The 18,764-nt window shown below is 47.1% G+C and overlaps 1 protein-coding gene across 8 annotated transcripts in view; it reads left to right on the top strand.

Moving 5' to 3' along the window:
* The window catches only part of PPP6R2 (protein phosphatase 6 regulatory subunit 2), a 98,885-nt gene that overhangs the window by 43,584 nt on the left and 36,537 nt on the right, over positions 1-18,764 (top strand). For 6 of the 8 annotated variants that reach the window (XR_003989474.1, XM_030472107.1, XM_030472109.1 and 3 more), the window contains 9 exons: positions 1,243-1,488; positions 6,357-6,543; positions 7,683-7,820; positions 11,706-11,771; positions 13,020-13,132; positions 15,322-15,435; positions 16,362-16,488; positions 17,328-17,480; positions 18,404-18,610. Coding sequence is in view for 7 of the 8 variants with exons in the window: in XM_030472107.1 (XP_030327967.1) it covers positions 1,262-1,488; positions 6,357-6,543; positions 7,683-7,820; positions 11,706-11,771; positions 13,020-13,132; positions 15,322-15,435; positions 16,362-16,488; positions 17,328-17,480; positions 18,404-18,610 (1,332 nt within the window). In the remaining variant the exon portion in view is untranslated. The other 2 variants (XM_030472106.1, XM_030472110.1) reach the window with 2 other exon arrangements.

Raw genomic sequence — 18,764 nt, 5'->3', positions numbered from 1 at the left:
TCTCCAGCATCCTTGTAGCCCCTTCAGATACTGGAAGGAATTACAATTAATTACAGTTAATACTGAACACAATTAATAACCATTCTAAAAGCTGAAGTGTTTTGGCGAAGGTAACTGTGAAAATGTAGTTACTGGAGTTCACAGGGAGAGGAATCAGGGTGACAGAAAGGGCAGGAGGTGTTAGGGTGGGAGTGGGGTGAAGATGAGTAACAATGCGCAGCGCTCTGTGCTTAGCAAAAACTGGCTGAAGGGGAATGTTCTTACTAACCTACATGGCAGTAGCGAAACCTCATCTCAAATACAGAGCATGGTTCTGGTCACACGCTGAAGACTCCTGCGAGCACAGAGAGGGGATGATCTGAACTGGGACTGAGGGAACCCTGCTCAGGCAGGGGGTCCCCGGGCACTGGTGGGGGCAGAAATGCCTCTGGAGCAGGGAAGTGTCCTGGGCTGCATCCCCAGAGCATGAGCAGCAGGTCAAAGGAGGGATCCTGCCTCTCTGCTCTGCTCTCCTGGTACCCCACTTGCAGCACTGTGTGCAGTTCTGGTGTCCTCAACATAAGAAGGTCATGGAGTTGCTGGAGCAAGTCCAGAGGAGGCCACGAGGATGATCAGGGGCTGGAGCAGCTCCTGTATGGAGACAGGCTGAGAACATTGGGGCTGTTCAGCCTGGAGAAGAGAAGCTGTGTGGAGACCTCAGAGCAGCTTCCAGTGTCTGAAGGGGGCTACAAGGATGCTGGAGAGGGACCTTCCTCAGGGACTGGAGTGATGGGACAAGGGGTGATGGGTTCAAACTGCAACAGGGGAAGTTCAGGTTGGAGATAAGGCAGAAGTTCTTCCCTGTGAGGGTGCTGAGGCGCTGGCACAGACTTTTCCCAGAGAAGCTGTGGCTGCCCCATCCCTGGCAGTGTTCAGGGCCAGGTTGGACACAGGGGCTTGGAGCAACCTGCTCTAGTGGAAGGTGTCCCTGCCCAGGGCAGGGGTTGGAACTGGAGGACCTTTAAGCTCCCTTCAACCCAAACAGTCTGTGGTTCTATGATAATGCATTTATTGTCTCCATTGTTGATGCCATACCGCTGCAGCCAAAGTCATGGCAGTTTTCTGGTGTGAGAAGTTCATTTTGGTTACAGAGTGGGATTTTGACAAGCAGGGTGGCAGCAGCATTAAGGTATTGCACTTGAATCACAAAGGAGGAATAAATAGCAAAGGTGGAAGATTAACTCATATTCTTTTGCATTCCAGCTAGTTGTGTCCCATCAACATGTTCTGGAAGTTTGATTTGAACACAACATCGCATGTGGACAAGCTGCTGGATAAAGAAGATGTGACACTTCACGAGCTCATGGACGAAGATGACATCTTACAGGAGTGCAAGGCCCAGAACCGCAAGCTGCTGGACTTCCTCTGCCAGCAGCACTGCATGGAGGAGCTGGTCAACCTCATCACCCATGAGCCCCCCGTGGACATGGAGGAGAAGATCCGCTTCAAGTAGGTATTTGTTTCCTGGCCTATCATATGGAGAAAGTGGGGTGAACGAGCTTGCTGTTCTAAGTTGGTGCGAGGTGGATGGAACCTTCTCAGGTTCTCAGGTATGGTCAAGTACTTCTCAGCATTTCCTTAGTTGTGATGAACTTTCAGAAGCTTCTTTCTTCATGTTTAGTGGTTTAAGATTGAGTTTGTCTTAAAAAATGAATCTCTTACTGATAACTAGTATCTCAGAAGTACCTTTAGTAAGTTTTTACCAAAATCACAAGCAAAGAGTATTCTGCTCTGCGTTATAAATGTATGGGCTTGGTTGGATTTCAGTAGCCAAGCCCACAGAAGAAAGGGAGCTGTACAGTGAATAGAAGATGTCATGTTTCCAGTGTCTACATGTTGCAAACTTGCTGATTTCCATGGTCATGCAGTCAGGGAGAGGCCTTGACTGTCAAGAGCCTGTCTCTTACCACAGTGGACTCCTCAGATGTGCTTGGTTCTCATAGCGAGTTGTGTTTATACATTTCTCACTGAATGTATACTTGGAAATATTTACCTCTTGGGCTTGGGAAGTTTGTTTTTGCTTCCTTGAGTTGATGTGAAAATAAAAGGCTGCTCTGGGGATAAATAAAGAAAGAAACCCCTGCACGTCTGTGGCTGTGGGAACATCAGTGTTGGTCACTGCTGCTGCTGCTGCTTCAAGTCCGGGGCGGGAATGGCAGCTGCTCAGGTTTGTCAGGAGGTGAGAGAGGTGATCAGGGTGTTCAGGTGGCTGTTCCCAGGTGAGTGAATGCCAGGAAATACGTTCTGTCATCACTGGGAATGTCACATGGCTGCTTTTGCAAGGCTTCTGCTGGAAGGCGTGAGTTACTGGGTGGAACCAGGGGTGTCCTACACTATTGTCCTACACAGGCGTGTATTCCTCAACCATGGACACAGGCCACCACAGCCTCCTAACTTCCTGCATTTCCAGCATTACACCAGCTGTAACATCAGAATAAGTGGCTTTTCATGGGGTGACTGGCTCCGTGCTTAGTGCAGCCCCTTGTCCATGTTGTTTGCACAGCTCCGCTGAGAGGAACTCAAACCCAGAAGGTCTGGTTGAAGAAGAAGGGCAACACTTTCTTAGTGCCAACAGTTAAGGAGCAGATTAAAGGCGAACAATTGGTCCCTTGCTGGAACCTGGGGGTATTTTGCCAGAGGAGAGAATGGGGGATTCCAGTACCAATTCACACAGTGTCCGTATCAGTGCAACTACTCCTCCGGTTAACCAGCCCATCTTTTTATGTCCTGTTCTTCTTGAGATCTTGTGGCTGCTGTCAAAAGATGGTTTATGTCTCTGCCCCTGTGTGCTGAAAGGTGGAAGGTGAAACCTTTTCCTAATGTAACTGGACAGATAAAGAATAAGGGGCATTTTTGATAATAAAGGACATTATATGAGAGAGCTGGGCTGGGGCAGCCTGGAGAAGAGAAGGCTCCTGAAGGGGAGACCTTAGAGCAGCTCCAGTGCCTAAAGGGGCTCCAGGAAACCTGGAGAGGGGCTTTGCACAAGGGCCTGTAGGGACAGGCCAAGGGGAATGGCTTTAACCTGCCAGAGGGGAGATTGAGATGAGCTCTGAGGCAGAAGCTCTTCCCTGTGAGGGTGCTGAGGCGCTGGCACAGACTTTTCCCAGAGAAGCTGTGGCTGCCCCATCCCTGGCAGTGTTCAGGGCCAGGTTGGACACAGGGGCTTGGAGCAACCTGCTCTAGTGGAAGGTGTCCCTGCCCGTGGCAGGGGTTGGAGCTGGAGGAGCTTTAAGCTCCCTCCCAACACAAACCAGTCTGGGATTCTATGAGAGAAGAATTAATAATTAGGATTAAGAACAAGGTGGGGACAAACACAAACCTCTCAAGAAGCAAAATCCTTAACACAGACCAAAAGTAAGAAGGAAGCTCAGTACAAGAGTGTTCACTCCTGGCACCACCGAGTTCTCCTGCAGGATTTTGTGCCTTCTCATCAGCTTTCGGAGGTGATGTGTGGTTTGGGCAGCTCCTGGCTGGCAAGGAGACATGGACAGAGACAGGCAGTGGTGGCAAGAGACCAACCTCTGCTGTTGAGGTCCCTGCGTAGCAAGAGAGAAAACCTTGTGTTGGGAGGTCCTTAATCAGCATCTGACCAATCTCTTCATCAGATGATGCCATTAAATCTTCTTCCTCTTCTAGGAGCAGCCTATAAGGTGCCTGCTCATAAGCTGCTGTAGGGGTGAGAAGTGTAGTGATACCCTATGGATGGATAAGTAAGTCCTTGATGGCAACAAGAACCACGTAGTGACCTGCTCGCCAGGACAAATAGAGCTGGTGTTTATGAAGTGTTAGTTTGGCAATGCTTCCAGGAGCATAGGTAGACAGGAGGAGCAGTTTCAAAGCATGGTGAGGCACTGGAGAGGGGAAGGAGGGTTTAAGCTTATTAGAACCTGGGGAAGCTTTTGGAGTAAATCAAGGCTAAGCAGGAAGAATGGACTCTGCATAAATCCAAGTGGAATCCAATTCTTGGCTCTTAAGAAAAGGTTATGAAGGTTTCTAAACTGGAGCAGGGGAGAAACTCGATAGGTTTGGAAGGACACACGGCCCAGAGTGATGTGTGCTGTGGAAATGGAATTGTCCAAATGCTTTCTTCTTGAAACAGCCAGAGGATGGACGTTCATAAAGTTCAGAAGGGAAACCACAAAGAGGAAAACTCCACCGTAAATCCCTGTCTGAGCATAGAATGTGAAACTGAGCAACCAGGTGAAAACTTGCAGCAGTCAAAGAAGTGTATAAGCTATTTCATAGAGCCACTGATCCCAGACTGGTTTGTGTTGGAAAGGACCTTAAAGCTCCTCCAGCTCCAACCCCTGCCCCGGGCAGGGACACCTTCCACTAGAGCAGGTTGCTCCAAGCCCCTGTGTCCAACCTGGCCTTGAACACTGCCAGGGATGGGGCAGCCACAGCTTCTCTGGGCACCCTGTGCCAGCGCTGTAATGGCTGCAAGGGCAGAACGTGCTCCAAGAGGAGAAGTTTCACTTATCTCCTTGCTGACAGCATATATATCACAGTGCATGGATTTTTAGGAATCATGAATGCCTTTTGCATGGAGCAACGAGTCAGAAAAAGGAGGAATAAGTCTTCACATACCCTTGGCGGCTCTAAGAAACTGTGGTAGAATCACTTTGTAATAGTAACCAGAAGGTACTCAGACCTAACATCCTTGCAGGAGCAAAGAAGACTAAAAGAGCATTAGCATGGGCTTGGGGGGGTTTGTCTGGCTTTTAGGACTGGAGCTACATAAATGGGAAGAGGCTTTTAAGGAGGTAAACGGTGCTGCGGAAGGTGAAAAGCTCACAGTGGGCCTGGAAACAGTTCAGTGGCTCGTGATAAAGGCAGAGCATGTGTTACATGGATTTAAATAATCCTAATCTAGAAAACTGGATTGGTTAAAGCAAATAACCCACTGCAGGTAAAAGTACATCCCATCAAAAGGGAGGTTGTGTCCACATATGGAAAAAGGGAATATAGAGGAAGTTGGAACTGTTCAGCCTGGAGAAGAGAAGCTGCGTGGAGACCTCAGAGCAGCTTCCAGTGTGTGAAGGGGGCTACAAGGATGCTGGAGAGGGACCTTCATAGGGACTGGAGTGATGGGACAAGGGGTGATGGGTTCAAACTGAAACAGGGGAAGTTCAGGTTGGAGATAAGGCAGAAGCTCTTCCCTGTGAGGGTGCTGAGGCGCTGGCACAGACTTTTCCCAGAGAAGCTGTGGCTGCCCCATCCCTGGCAGTGTTCAAGGCCAGGTTGGACACAGGGGCTTGGGGCAACCTGCTCTAGTGGAAGGTGTCCCTGCCCGTGGCAGGGGGCTGGAACTGGATGATCTTAAGGTCCTTTCCAACCCAAACCCATCAGTGAAAGCTGGGATCAGTGAAGTGTTGGCAGACCAGCACCAGGTAACACTGGTTTTTAATGGAGGTTTTAAACCTGAAGAAACTTCAGTCTTTTAGCAAAACTAACAGGCCTCAAAAGCCTTTTTTGCTGTTGACCTTAGATTATTGGTTTGTATTTATGCACTTTGCTGTTTGAGACTTTGATTACAAACATAATGTTACTTATAAACACAGTATTACCTTTTCTGATCATAAGCGTGACCCATTTCTAAAAGCATCACAGGAAGAGCAAGAAACAGGGTCAGGATTCCAAAAAGGATTTCTTTAGCTGTCAAATAGAATTTCATGTTCTGATTTAAGCGAGCAAATTATCTAAGCCAGGCACAGGGATATTTTCTGCAAAAACAAGTTACATTTACAGAAGATTATAGGCATTACTGAAAACCTGAAACTCAAAATTTGGTTATGAATTGCCTGCTTGTACCTAGTGATTACTCATTTGTGGGGAGTTGTGTGTCAGATCTGATGTTCTGCCTCTAAATTCTGATCCTTATCATTCAAGAAATCAGTAAGATGCTCATTTTTAATTCAACTCCAGTAGTGGAAAGAGTAATTTTGGAGAAACATTAAAGAATCCTGCTAAAATGTGTTCTTCAAATCAACCTTCATGTTTTGGGTTAATTTTTGTTGGACAAGTGGATTCATGTTAAGAGATTTTAAGTGTATTGAAAGTGATTGAGCATCACTTTCAAAAATCAGGACTAACTGCAGTGTGAAGGCAGCTGAGCTGCATAATTCAGTGTTCAAAACCCACGTGATGTGCTGCAGGAAATAGTGTTTCCTTAAAACATGCTGTTAATGCAGATGACCCTTGTTTCTGTGTGGGTTTCCCCCCTGTCCTCCAGGAAGGACTTATAACTTGAATGAGGGAAGATCTTCCTGAGAGTTTTCATTTCACCTTTAGTCGCTCTGGTTCCATCCCTCCAGGTACCCAAACACAGCCTGCGAACTGCTGACCTCGGATGTGCCGCAGATCAACGACAAGCTGGGAGGGGATGAAACTCTGCTCAACATCCTCTACGACTTCTTGGATCACGAGCCTCCTCTGAACCCTTTGCTTGCCAGTTTCTTCAGTAAGACTATTGGGAATCTCATTGCAAGAAAAACGGAACAGGTAGTGATTAGATTTGTCCTGATTCCTGAGCACAAATGCATTCACTAATGGTCGTGTTGTATGGCAGTATCATTGCTACCCTCGTCACCTCCTTGTAGTCTTAGAGCTGAAAAGCAGCTCGCTGTCCTCATTAAGGTTGGAGTTGTCATGTAGTGTACAAAGAGTTCTTCACATTCCTCACTGATGGATGCTGGGTTGACACCTTTGCAGTTTCGTTTTGGATCTGCAGTAGCTGGGATATTCCTGTGCCAAAGCTCAAACTTTACTTTTCATGCTAAGGTATATTGATGCAGCCTTTGATCAGCACCCAGAATCAGCGCATTGCAGAAACAACACCTCAGTCTCATACCTGTAAAAGGTGCTGGAAACATGAGCTGAGCAGTGGTTTAGGAATACACACGCTCCGATTCCAAAGGGATCTTTTAAAAGAAGGCTGTGGAGAGCCTTAGGGGGATGTAGGATTCTCCAGCTTCACCAGCTTCTTGGTGCTCTTAGTCCTGTGGGCTTGGGTTTCTTTATGGCATAGGGGAAAGAAAAGATAGAATCATAGAGTGTTTTGGGTTGAAAAGGACCTTAAGATCATCTACTTTCAACCCCCTGCCCCGGGCAGGGACACCTTCCACTAGAGCAGGTTGCTCCAAGCCCCTGTGTCCAACCTGGCCTTGAACACTGCCAGGGCTGGGGCAGCCACAGCTTCTCTGGGCACCCTGTGCCAGCGCCTCAGCACCCTCACAGGGAAGAGCTTCTGCCTTATCTCCAACCTGAACTTCCCCTGTTTCAGTTTGAACCCATCACTCCTTGTCCTATTACTCCAGTCCCTGATGAAGGTCTCTCTGCAGCATCCTTGTAGCCCCCTTCAGACACTGGAGGCTGCTCTGAGGTCTCCACGCAGCTTCTCTTCTCCAGACTCAACAGCCCCCCAAAAAAGATGGCTAAAAAGTTAGCCAAAAAGATTCGATTTAGTATGGCCTTGAAATGAGAATGTTATTCTCTTGTTCTCTGGAGGCTTTCTGAACCCAGTAGCTGTTTGGCATCAAGAGAGGTTGGTTGAGATGGGAAGGTGAAGTGCAGAAGCTCTGTGTGCCGTGTCCCTGTGTTGTATTAGCAACTGATGGTGCCACTTTCATATATTTTTTTAGGTGATTGCATTTTTAAGGAAAAAAGACAAATTCATTAGCCTGGTGCTAAAGCACATAGATACATCAGCCATGATGGACCTGCTGCTGCGCCTCATCAGCTGCGTGGAGCCCGCGAGCCTGCGGCAGGAAGTGCTCAATGTGAGAACCTCCTTCCTTCTTTCTTCACAAGATTGGGAACTAGGGGGGTGTTTGTTTGTGGCTTTAAGGAATAGAGTTCTCTTTGTCACTTACTATGAGAGCAGAACCACGCTTCTGAGTCTGGAGTCATGCTGGTGTCTTCATGTTGGGTGCTACTTTGGGTGCTTCTGCCTGTTTGTGGCTTGCACAGCAGAAGCCTGGGTCAGTCCCTGGCAGTAAAGTATTTTCAGCTCATTTTTCCGTATAGCAACCACTGTTTGCTCCAGCTGGTTTTGCTGTAGAGCTTACCAAGGAAATTTGTCATCTTTCCCAGTGTCCAGGATTTTAGACTAATCATTTGGGACAGTAATCTGTTTAATCTCTCACCGTGTTCGAGGGGGTGGGTGTGATTTTTGCAGATGATATCTTGTGCCTCCTCCTTCCCCTTCCTCTTTACTAGGCAGCCTTAGAAAATACCTTATTGAGATGCTTAGTTTGCTTTACAGGTAGGACAAGTTTTTCTCCCTTCGTAGCCCAGCTTTGGTGAGGCTTATCCCCGTTTAGTGGGCGGATGTGCAGGGTTGGAGTGAACCTACTGTAGCTCCCTCTCAGTACAGCAGAAGAGCAGTGTGATGAATAGAAAGCTCTGCTTGAGGCACTGAAGCCCACACCAGGATGTATATCTTAAGTAAGCCTTGCTGCTTTAGTCTTCTGTGTCTAGAGCATGGACCACATCACAGCTTAGCAGGTGAATGTTCTTTGCAGAGACTCATGATAGATGATTGTCATTGCTCTGTTCCTCCTCTCAGCCTTACAGTGCACCAGGCAGCACACACGCTGTTACAGAGGAGGGAAAAAATGCAGGCACAGGTTGATCCTTAGCGATTTGTATGTGCATTCACCCATGGGAGGAAGTCTTCATTTTTTTATGGGAAAGTTGCAATTCAGTTGTTTAGACATCGAATAGTAATACCACCAAAGGAGATGGGAGGAAGAAACCTTCAGGAGATGGACTGGTGGAGGATAATCGCAGAATCACAGAGTGGTTTGGGTTGAAGGGACCTTAAAGCTCCTCCAGCTCCAACCCCTGCCCCGGGCAGGGACACCTTCCACTAGAGCAGGTTGCTCCAAGCCCCTGTGTCCAACCTGGCCTTGAACACTGCCAGGGATGGGGCAGCCACAGCTTCTCTGGGCACCCTGTGCCAGCGCCTCAGCACCCTCACAGGGAAGAGCTTCTGCCTCAGAGCTCGTCTCAATCTCCCCTCTGCGAGCTTAACAAGATTATTTCATTATTAACAGATCTTTAATTATTAACATTATTAACAGATCTTAACATGTTATGTCAATTTAGGTGTTTTTTTCCTTTTGAATTTTATTTTCTGTGTCCCAGAAATTGAACAGCAATTCCTTTGTCCGGATGAATGCTCACACTTCCCTCTCTCCATTACCCCTCTTTGTGGCCACCCAACTGCCCCCAGAGCCCATGATTCTGGCAGCCCAGGCAAAAACAGCAAACCTTCTTATCCATGCTTATTGTGGAGCTCCCAGTTGGAATCAGTAAGGCCCATGGGCTCAACTGTTGGGGGCTTGAGGGAGGAGGTTGATACACATGAAGCTGAAACTGCAGTGGAGAGCTGGGGTTTAACTTAGAATCATAGAATCAGTCAGGTTGGAAAAATCAATAAGATCATCTGGTCCAGCCTTTACCCCAGCACTGCCAAGGCCACCACTAACCCGTGTCACTAAAACTTGCTGTGCTCTGCAAGGGAAAGGAAATACCCTTAATGCAGGAGGGTTAATAAGTGGATTTCTCTTGGGCTCTGGTAAGAGTAGATGGAACTTCGATAGGTCAGAGTTCTTCTGCTGACATGGATTGGCAGGTAGGTTCTGCACAAAGCAACAAAGAGGCTGAAACACCCTCTGCACCCTGTCTGTGGAGCTTAACATTTGAAGAATGGAAACTTGTGGGGAAAATGGAGTGTGTGTGTTCTTTTTATTGCAGTCGTGCAACGTGCTTGCAGTGTGGGAATACCCAGAGGTTGCAGTCACAATCTGGGCTCATAATTGTGGTGTGTGCAAAGTGGGGTGTGTAAAGTAGAGGAGACATGGGTAATTCTGTTGTCCAAGAGACCATGAATACACATAACTGGTAGATTTGAGCTGCTGGTTTTGAGAAGATAGAAATGAGGAGAATTTAATTACTTTTGGTGGAGCTGTTCGGGTGAATTGCCAACTGACAGCCACCTGAGCTGTCAGAAGATTGAGTCTCCAGATCTGAAAGGAGGGTTTCAGTAGTCACATCCATGGAATCATGGAATCCCAGGTTGGAAGGGACCTCAAGTATTGTCTGGTCCAACCTTTCCATGCAAAGCATGACTTAGACTAGATGGCCCAGCACCTTGCTCTTCCCTTTCTCTGCAATGGTCTCCTTCCCACATAACCTGCTACGAGGGTCAAGGACCAGGCAGGCCTAACAGCAAAGGTTACCAGTGAAAATAACAGCATCCAAGCACAGGGAGATGAGCAAAGGTGGTTATAGACCTACTGAGCCAAGAGGGAATGGGCAGTGGAATGGAGATAGCAGGACTGATGTATTAAGACCCAGCAGGCATCAACTCTACAGTGGTGGTCTTGAGAAGAAGCTTCAGAAGTTTAATTTCAGTGGTAGAAAACTAGAAACCAGTGGGAGAATTTGAAGAGGTAGGTTCAGAGGTGAGGAAGAATCTCGTAGGAAGCCAGGTTTTTTAATTTTTGGGTACACTGGATGATGGGAAGAAGAAATCACAGAAGCCAGATCTGAAAATACCATCTAGAATGAAGTACTTGGTGTGGCAGCTGTACGTTGGGTGCATTCTTGGACACCATTAGTGTTTTTGCAATAATGAGGAACACCAGAAAGGAGGCAAAGTCAAGACATTTTGGACTTCGTAGGAAACCAGCAGTATTATTGATGGGAAAGGTCATTGTAGCTGGTGATGTGAAGTGTCTGTTTTATCAGACAGACACCATGCTCAACATGGCATCAAGGAGGAGAGGATGAGGTGTAGGAGGGTTATTAGAGTGAAGAGTCAGTGTAAGGATTAGAGTTGAAGTCATGGAAATAGATAACATAGAAATGAACATTCAAGAGGAGAAGACTTGCACAAGCCTTCCTAGAGAGAAATGGAAGCAGGAGGCTGCTCATTTTCTCTGACTCATCTGAAGAGCGATGGAAGATTCCATCATTGCAGAAACCTGCAGAGTCTTCTCCTTTTAATTCATGTTGGGTCAGTTATTTCAGAAGCAGCAGAGAATGCTTTAGCTTGACTGATGAGTTTGATGGGTGTTAGACATCGAGCAGGTTGCCTGGAGTGAAGACGATAGGAATGAGAGTGGAAGGAGATGTTGTGCTTGCAGATGGAGCTGGGAAGGGAGAGAGTGGAACATATCATTTGCAGATGGTGTTCTTGGTTTGCATGTGGTCAGGAAGGGGAGGTGAAGTGATAGCTTGCACCGAGGAAAGGCAGATGAAGCTGGCATGGAGCAGGGAGGTGAGGTATGGTAACAACCATCTCAAAGTCTGAGGAATTGCTTGTGTAACCAGCAGTAAGGCTGCAGGAGTAGGTAATGGGAGAGAAGAACATGCTGGTAATTACACTAATGGTGCTGCGGATGAGATAGTGCTTATGGCTGATCTGTTCCATGCTTTCCACAGGCATGGAGGGATTTGGTTCCATGGGCAGGGTGCACGTGCTGAGGCAAATCAAAATGCATCTCAGTGTGTGCCTGGGGGTGTTTGGATACTGCCTGTGGCTTGGATTGGGAAATGGAAGGAAAGCCTGTGTTATGCAAAGCTTCTCAAGATCCTCTTGTTTTGAATTGTATGATATCCACAAGGATTTTCTTTCCCCTTTCCTTCCCCTCCAGTGGCTTAATGAAGCAAAAATCATTCAGAGACTTGTGGAATTGATCCATTCAAGCCAGGATGAGGACGTGAGTATCACAAGACTCAGTCTTGTTTTTGTGGGCAGAGGGTCCTGTAAGCTCCAGAAGACTCTCTTTGTCTCTTCAAGAACACCCAGGTGACTTGTGGAAGGCGATCACAAGGGATGATGTGTATGGGTGGACATCCTGTCCTCTGCTTGCTCAACACCAAGGCGCTTTGTTGTATTTTCAATCCGCTTTTGACTTATTTTACTCCCAATTTCACAGTTCATTCTGCTGCTGCATCACTTTGTCTCAGTATCTTCAGCCACTTGGTTTCAAGTAGGAACCTGCTTTTGAAACAGGCTGTTGAAAAACCTTTTAAACTAACCAGTTTGCTTCAACTTTTAGTTCTTTTTAGACCATAAGTAAGTAGGTTGTAAAATCTACACAATGCATTTATCTGGGCCCATGAATAAGAGATGCTATTAAATTTTGAGTGCTGTATTTTCCTTTTTGCTTTCAATGATTTCCTGAAAACACCCAAGGCAGGAGCTCCAGGTCTGGATTTCAGATTCCTCCACTATCATTTCACTCTTGGGTGGCTGTTGCCATCCCTGGTGCTGAGCAGGATGGATGCATGGAAGCGTGGTGATCTCTAACTACCCTGCTTTGATTTGGCTGGGGATAGGGCACTGGGTTACAGATTCCTGGGAATGCCAGCACCAAAGAACTGGTGGCACAGGGATCCCTCGGTGTAGCGCTGATGCCAACACTATGATTCCTTCATCTCAGCACCAGAAATTACCCCTTCTGAGGGAAAAACCGGGAAGTATCGTGCTGATTTGTGTGTCTTCAGCAGTGCTATGGTACGGGTGAATGCTGAATTACAGCATGAGGACTCACACATACAGCAGCTACAGAGAGTCTTTGATAGTCAGGATGAGATGATGAATTTATCAAAATACTACTTTAAAGCCTTTTAATACATAGTAATTATGTTGTAAAGGGGTTTATGAAGCCATTTCTTCATGCAGAAAACCTGAGTAGTGGGGAGTAAGAGTGAAATACTTGACATTGTTAAGTTCAGGGAGTTAAGTCCAGTTTAAAACCCTCTTTGATTTTAAAATCTCTTGAGGCTTCTAATAATCAATGTTGTATTTAACAGATGAATAATTTAGAGCATGGTAGCACTTGCTTTGGAAAACTCTCATGTATTCAGCCTCTTGCATTCCCACCATGTTCAGTTGTCTCTGATGGCCAGAAGGAGCCAAGCAGAGGCCTTAGCACTGAAATGGGCTCTGTGTTGTTTTACAGAGGCAATCAAATGCTTCTCAGACCCTGTGTGATATCATAAGATTGAGCAGAGACCAGAGCAATCAACTCCAGGACATACCTGAGCCTGATCCACTTCTCACAGCACTGGAATCGTAAGTACTTCTCAGAGGACTGTTGCTGAACAAATTGCTGCTAATACTGTCACTTACTGATGGCCCTTGGAGGCACCAGCTGTGTGTGTCAGGCCTTGGCTTAACTCTTGACGTCTGTGACAACCATTTAATACTGTTCTCAACTCGTAGCATCACTTAACCACCTCTGTGGAGATCTCTGGGGTTTGCAGCTCTCTGTGAAGGTGGAAGATCAGGGTTGGTGGTCCCCAAAGCTCACAAACTAATTCCAGATGAGGCAATTCTAGTGAGTGTGTTGTTGTGAATTTGGAGAAGGGTGAACTACAGTGGAAATAGTTGGGGGAAAGCCCGCAAAGGCTTACAATTCATAGAATTCCAGCCTGGTTTGGGTTGAAGGGACCTTAAAGCTCCTCCAGCTCCAACCCTCTACCACAGGCAGGGACACCTTCCACTAGAGCAGGTTGCTCCAAGCCCCTGTGTCCAACCTGGCCTTGAACACTGCCAGGGATGGGGCAGCCACAGCTTCTCTGGGCACCCTGTGCCAGCGCCTCAGCACCCTCACAGGGAAGAGCTTCTGCCTTAGATCCAACCTAAATCTCCCCTCTGTCAGTTTGAACCCATCACCCCTTGTCCTATTGCTACAGTCCCTGATGAAGACTGAAGAGAATTGATGATCAGCTGGTGCAGCATCATCAGGGTGACAGAATGAACATCAAATCTAGGTTCTCAATAGCTGCTGGCTGTGTGCTATGAAAGTGAATTCAGTTAATTACAGTAAACTCACTCCTTTTCCTGGCTCTCCCTCTCATGCTTGTGCTGACGGAGTGGATTTAGCTGCTGCTTACCAAAATCATTTGCCCTCATGCATTATTCATGTATTTTTACATTTTTATCTCGTGTTTTATTTATGCAAATGTAAATGAGATTTTGTCCAATGTTAGAAAATAGTAAAAATGAGGCTGTGAACTTGCGTAGCACAGTTTTTAGCTGGATATGTGACTTAGCAAGGCAAGAAAGGCACTTGCTGAGTCCTGGGGTTTGCAGAAGTGTCATTAGCATCCTCAGAAGTAGCATGGGGGGGAATGTGAACACTGAGGGGGAGCAGGCACGGCTGCAGTAACTGTAGAAGAGCACCAGTGCCAGCCTGAACCTCCTATTCCTCCCATCTATTATTCATCCAGCATGGCAGATAGGGAAGAGAAAAGTGAGTGTTACCTTTGTGCTATTTACTCTCCATTCTAAAGCTGTTCCAGAATCATTTTGGATGCTGGAAAGGAGCCAGTGTCCTTATTCATTCTGACTCCTGCAGTCTTAGACTCATGGAATGGTTTGGGTTGGAAAGGACCTTAAAGCTCATCCAGCTCCAACCCCTGCCCCGGCCAGGGACACCTTCCACTAGAGCAGGTTGCTCCAAGCCCCTGTGTCCAACCTGGCCTTGAACACTGCCAGGGATGGGGCAGCCACAGCTTCTCTGGGCACCCTGTGCCAGCGCCTCAGCACCCTCACAGGGAAGAGCTTCTGCCTTATAGAATCACAGAGTCATGGAATGGTTTGGGTTGGAAAGGATCTTCAGATCACCTAGTTCCAACCCCCTGAACTTCCCCTGTTTCAGGTTAAAGCCATTGATCCCGGCCCCCAGTGTGTCAGTGTTTGGAAGGCACCTTATCTTGGTTTGAGGGCTCAAAGAGATGGTGAATTCATTAAAATATTTTAAGGGGATAAAAGCTAAAGCTACTAAAAATGTGCTTATTCAGTACAGTTTGCATTTGTTGGCCTCTCATTCCAGGTCCTGGATCTTATTATGGCACTGGTGAATGATAAGGTTCAACTTGAACTGTTTGGTGTCTTTCCTCTGCAAGTCTGATGGATAATTTTAGCTAATAGCTCCATATTGTCCTTAGCAAGTTAAAGTTAACACTTCGTTGTAAGTAAGAGTTCTATCCTGTTGGTAAAGGAGGAGAACACTTCGGTGTGGAGTCTAGGTGGCTGTAACCAGGTCTTGCCATAGTGATGAGCAACCAAGTTGAGAAAGCTGGTGTAGAACCATTCTTGTATCTGAGACTTCAGAGAGGAATGTCTTCATTCTGTCTCAAGGGAAGCAGGAATGGCAGCCTTTTCCTCCAGAAAACCCAGAATTGGATAGTTTGTGATTAAAGCAATTGCCAAAAGCTTCTAATTCTTACTCTGCTCACGGGTGTGTTGCTCAACAGGCAGGAATGTGTGGAGCAACTCCTGAAGAATATGTTTGATGGAGAACAGACTGAAAATTGCATAGTGAATGGCACACAAGTTCTTCTGACGTTGCTGGAAACAAGGCGCTCTGGGTAAGTCAGCACTGGCTTCTCTCGCAGGAATGGTTGTAGGAACTCCAATCTAGTTTCATTTAGGTGAAAAAGGGAATTTGTGGCCTAGTGAGAAGTGCCGACTGGAAACAAGTACAGGGAAAGCTGATCAGTTGCTTTGATGCTGTAGCTGTAGCTCATGGCAGTTGGAGCAGTTGGCAGCTAGTTCTTCCCTGGGCTCCTCGAGTTCTGCACGTGTAGAGCAGAGTCTTGTCTGTAATACCAGAGATCTTAGAGCAGGATGTGTGCAGTGGGGGAGGCAGTGGTACATCATGCAGAATCTGTGCGATGATGGGTGTGTATGTATCTACATATATGGTGGATAGTTTCAATTTTGTTTTTTAAAATTATCTCTCTCTTTATGGAGAGAGGGAAAAGGCAAAAAAGAGTTCTGGGGAGGGAGTGAGACATGGAAAATGTCCATTTTCATAAAATCATGGAATGGTTTGGGTTGGAAAGGACCTTAAGATCACCCAGTTCCAACTCCCTGCCACGGGCAGGGACACCTTCCACTAGAGCAGGTTGCTCCAAGCCCCTGTGTCCAACCTGGCCTTGAACACTGCCAGGGATGGGGCAGCCACAGCTTCTCTGGGCAGAGGATATTTGGGCAGCAATGTTTGGGAAGTTTTAAAACCCAGGAAGCCCTTTGGGAATGTGTCTTTGTCAGCTCTGCAGACAGCTTAGTCCCTGTCTTCCCACTCAGCTGATTCACAGATTTGATTATGGGAATAGCATTTTGTAAATGATATATTAATACAATGTAGTTATGGAAATATATTCAGTAGCTGGAAATTACTATCCTTCATCTTCATAGTTATTTTTGAAGAGAAGATGACCACTACAGGCAGTGTGCCTGGAAACCATCCTGAGATGTTGTCAGATCTTAACTGTTGTGCTTTTCTTTACAGAGTGGAAGGACTGATGGACTCATACACTCAGGGATTTGAAAGGTCTTACACTGTCAATAGCAGCATCTTACATGGTATTGAACCACGGCTGAAGGATTTCCACCAGCTGCTGCTCAATCCTCCCAAGGTAGGGCATCTCCTCCTTCCACAGGAGCATGGAATCATTGAATGGTTTGTGTTGGAAGGGAGCTTAAAGCTCCTCCAGCTCCAACCCCTGCCCCGGGCAGGGACACCTTCCACTAGAGCAGGTTGCTCCAAGCCCCTGTGTCCAACCTGGCCTTGAACACTGCCAGGGATGGGGCAGCCACAGCTTCTCTGGGCACCCTGTGCCAGCACCTCAGCACCCTCACAGGGAAGAGCTTCTGCCTTATCTCCAACCTGAACTTCCCCTCTTTCAGTTTAAACCCATCACCCCTTGTCCTCTTGCTACAGTCCCTGATGCAGAGTCCCTCTCCAGCATCCTTGTAGCCCCCTTCAGACACTGGAAGCTGCTCTGAGGTCTCCACGCAGCTTCTCTTCTCCAGGCTGAACAGCCCCAATGTTCTCAGCCTGTCTCCATATGGGAGGTGCTCCAGCCCCTGATCATCCTCGTGGCCTCCTCTGGACTAGCTCCAGCAGCTCCATGTCCTTCTCATGTTGAGGACACCAGCCCTGCCCACGGTGCTGCAGGGGGGGTCTCCCCAGAGCGCAGCAGAGAGGCAGGATCCCCTCCCTGAGCTGCTGCTCATGCTCTGGGGGTGCAGCCCAGCACACGGGGGGTTCTGAGCTCAGGCACACACTGAAGCCGAGTCATGGGGAGCTTCTCCTCACCCAACATCCCAAGTCCTTCTCCACAGGACTGGTTTAGGCTTGCCTGCAGAGAAGAGTTGTGAAATGAAGTAGTTGTGTTTAGTCAGATCATTGTGCGTGTGCACGGGAGGAGATGCTGGGCCTGGCTGAGGTGCTCATGATGTGTTTCTCTGACAGAAAGCAGCAATCCTGACGACAATTGGAGTCCTGGAGGAGCCACTGGGGAACGCTCGTCTTCATGGATCTCGTCTAATAGCTGCTCTGCTTCACACAAACACTCCCAGTATTAATCAGGAACTATGCAGACTCAGTACCATGAATTTATTACTTGTGAGTAACACAATGAGACACCAGGAGTGGGGAGAGGGAAAAACTTCGAACTGGGAACACTTCTGCTCTTCTTTCATCTGTTCAGTGCGGTTTGTTTCATGTGTGCCAGTGTCTGTCATTTTTCTATTCTGCTGAAAGTAGGAGCATCATCCTCAGAGCAGCTTTTGTAATATAAATACAGATACTTGTATTGTGAAATGAACCCCATGCTTTCAATTTATTGTTATAGTAGTGTAGTAGTGTGTATGCAAAAGAGGCTGGTTACTGGGAAAGCTCGAGTACCTTGTGTGTATCAGCTCTCATCATACTGAGAGATCACCTTTCTCTAGCTGTGAGCAGGGCTGTGTTCTGAACACTGCCAATAGAACCTGGGGGGGCTTTCAGAAAATCATTTTCATACTTAGAAATTCATAGAACCCCAGAGTGGTTTGTGTTTGGAGGGACCTTAAAGCTCCTCCAGCTCCAAGCCCTGCCCCGGGCAGGGACACCTTCCACTAGAGCAGGTTGCTCCAAGCCCCTGTGTCCAACCTGGCCTTGAACACTGCCAGGGATGGGGCAGCCACAGCTTCTCTGGGCACCCTGTGCCAGCGCCTCAGCACCCTCACAGGGATCAACTTCTGCCTCAGAGCTCATCTCAATCTCCCCTCTGGCAGGTTAAAGCCCTGCCCCATCCAGCCTGGTTGAATTATTTATTATAACTAAATTATGTTACTATATGGTGGTTGGTTTTTTGGAGGGTGCATGTTACAGCAGAGCAAACAGAGCACATCCAGCTACAAGTGGATGCTGAGGCACATGAGTAAAACTGTTTTAGTGGAATTGCTGATTGAACAACTACTTGGGCAATGTTCTAACATCATTTTGTTGTTAAGAATGGGAAGATGTATCTAGAAACAACTAATTTGTTTCTCCTCTTTTCCCAGGACTTATTTTTTAAATACACATGGAATAACTTTTTGCATTTCCAAGTGGAATTGTCCATAGCAGCTATTCTCTCCCACTCTGCCCAAGAGGGAAAAACTACTACTACTAATGACCTAGAAAGCAAAGAAGAGGTGCTGAATGGAAACGTGGCCACAGAGAACATAGAGACTCCAGAAAACAATACGGAGAATATCATGGTCACTCATGTAAGTCTGGTCGTGTCCCCTGAGGAATGCAGACTGACTGAGTCAGTCTTTGCTTGGTGTGATGAACCCTTCAGGAGCGTGGAGTTTATTTACCAGTGTCTAGAGATCACAGAATCCCAGCCTGGTTTGTGTTGGAAGGGACCTTAAAGCTCCT

This window comes from Strigops habroptila, chromosome 3, assembly GCF_004027225.2.
Source record: "Strigops habroptila isolate Jane chromosome 3, bStrHab1.2.pri, whole genome shotgun sequence".
NCBI classification, from domain to species: Eukaryota; Metazoa; Chordata; class Aves; order Psittaciformes; family Psittacidae; genus Strigops; species Strigops habroptila.
Note: the sequence above shows the minus strand (reverse complement) of the source record. Positions and strands in the feature narration are given on the sequence as shown.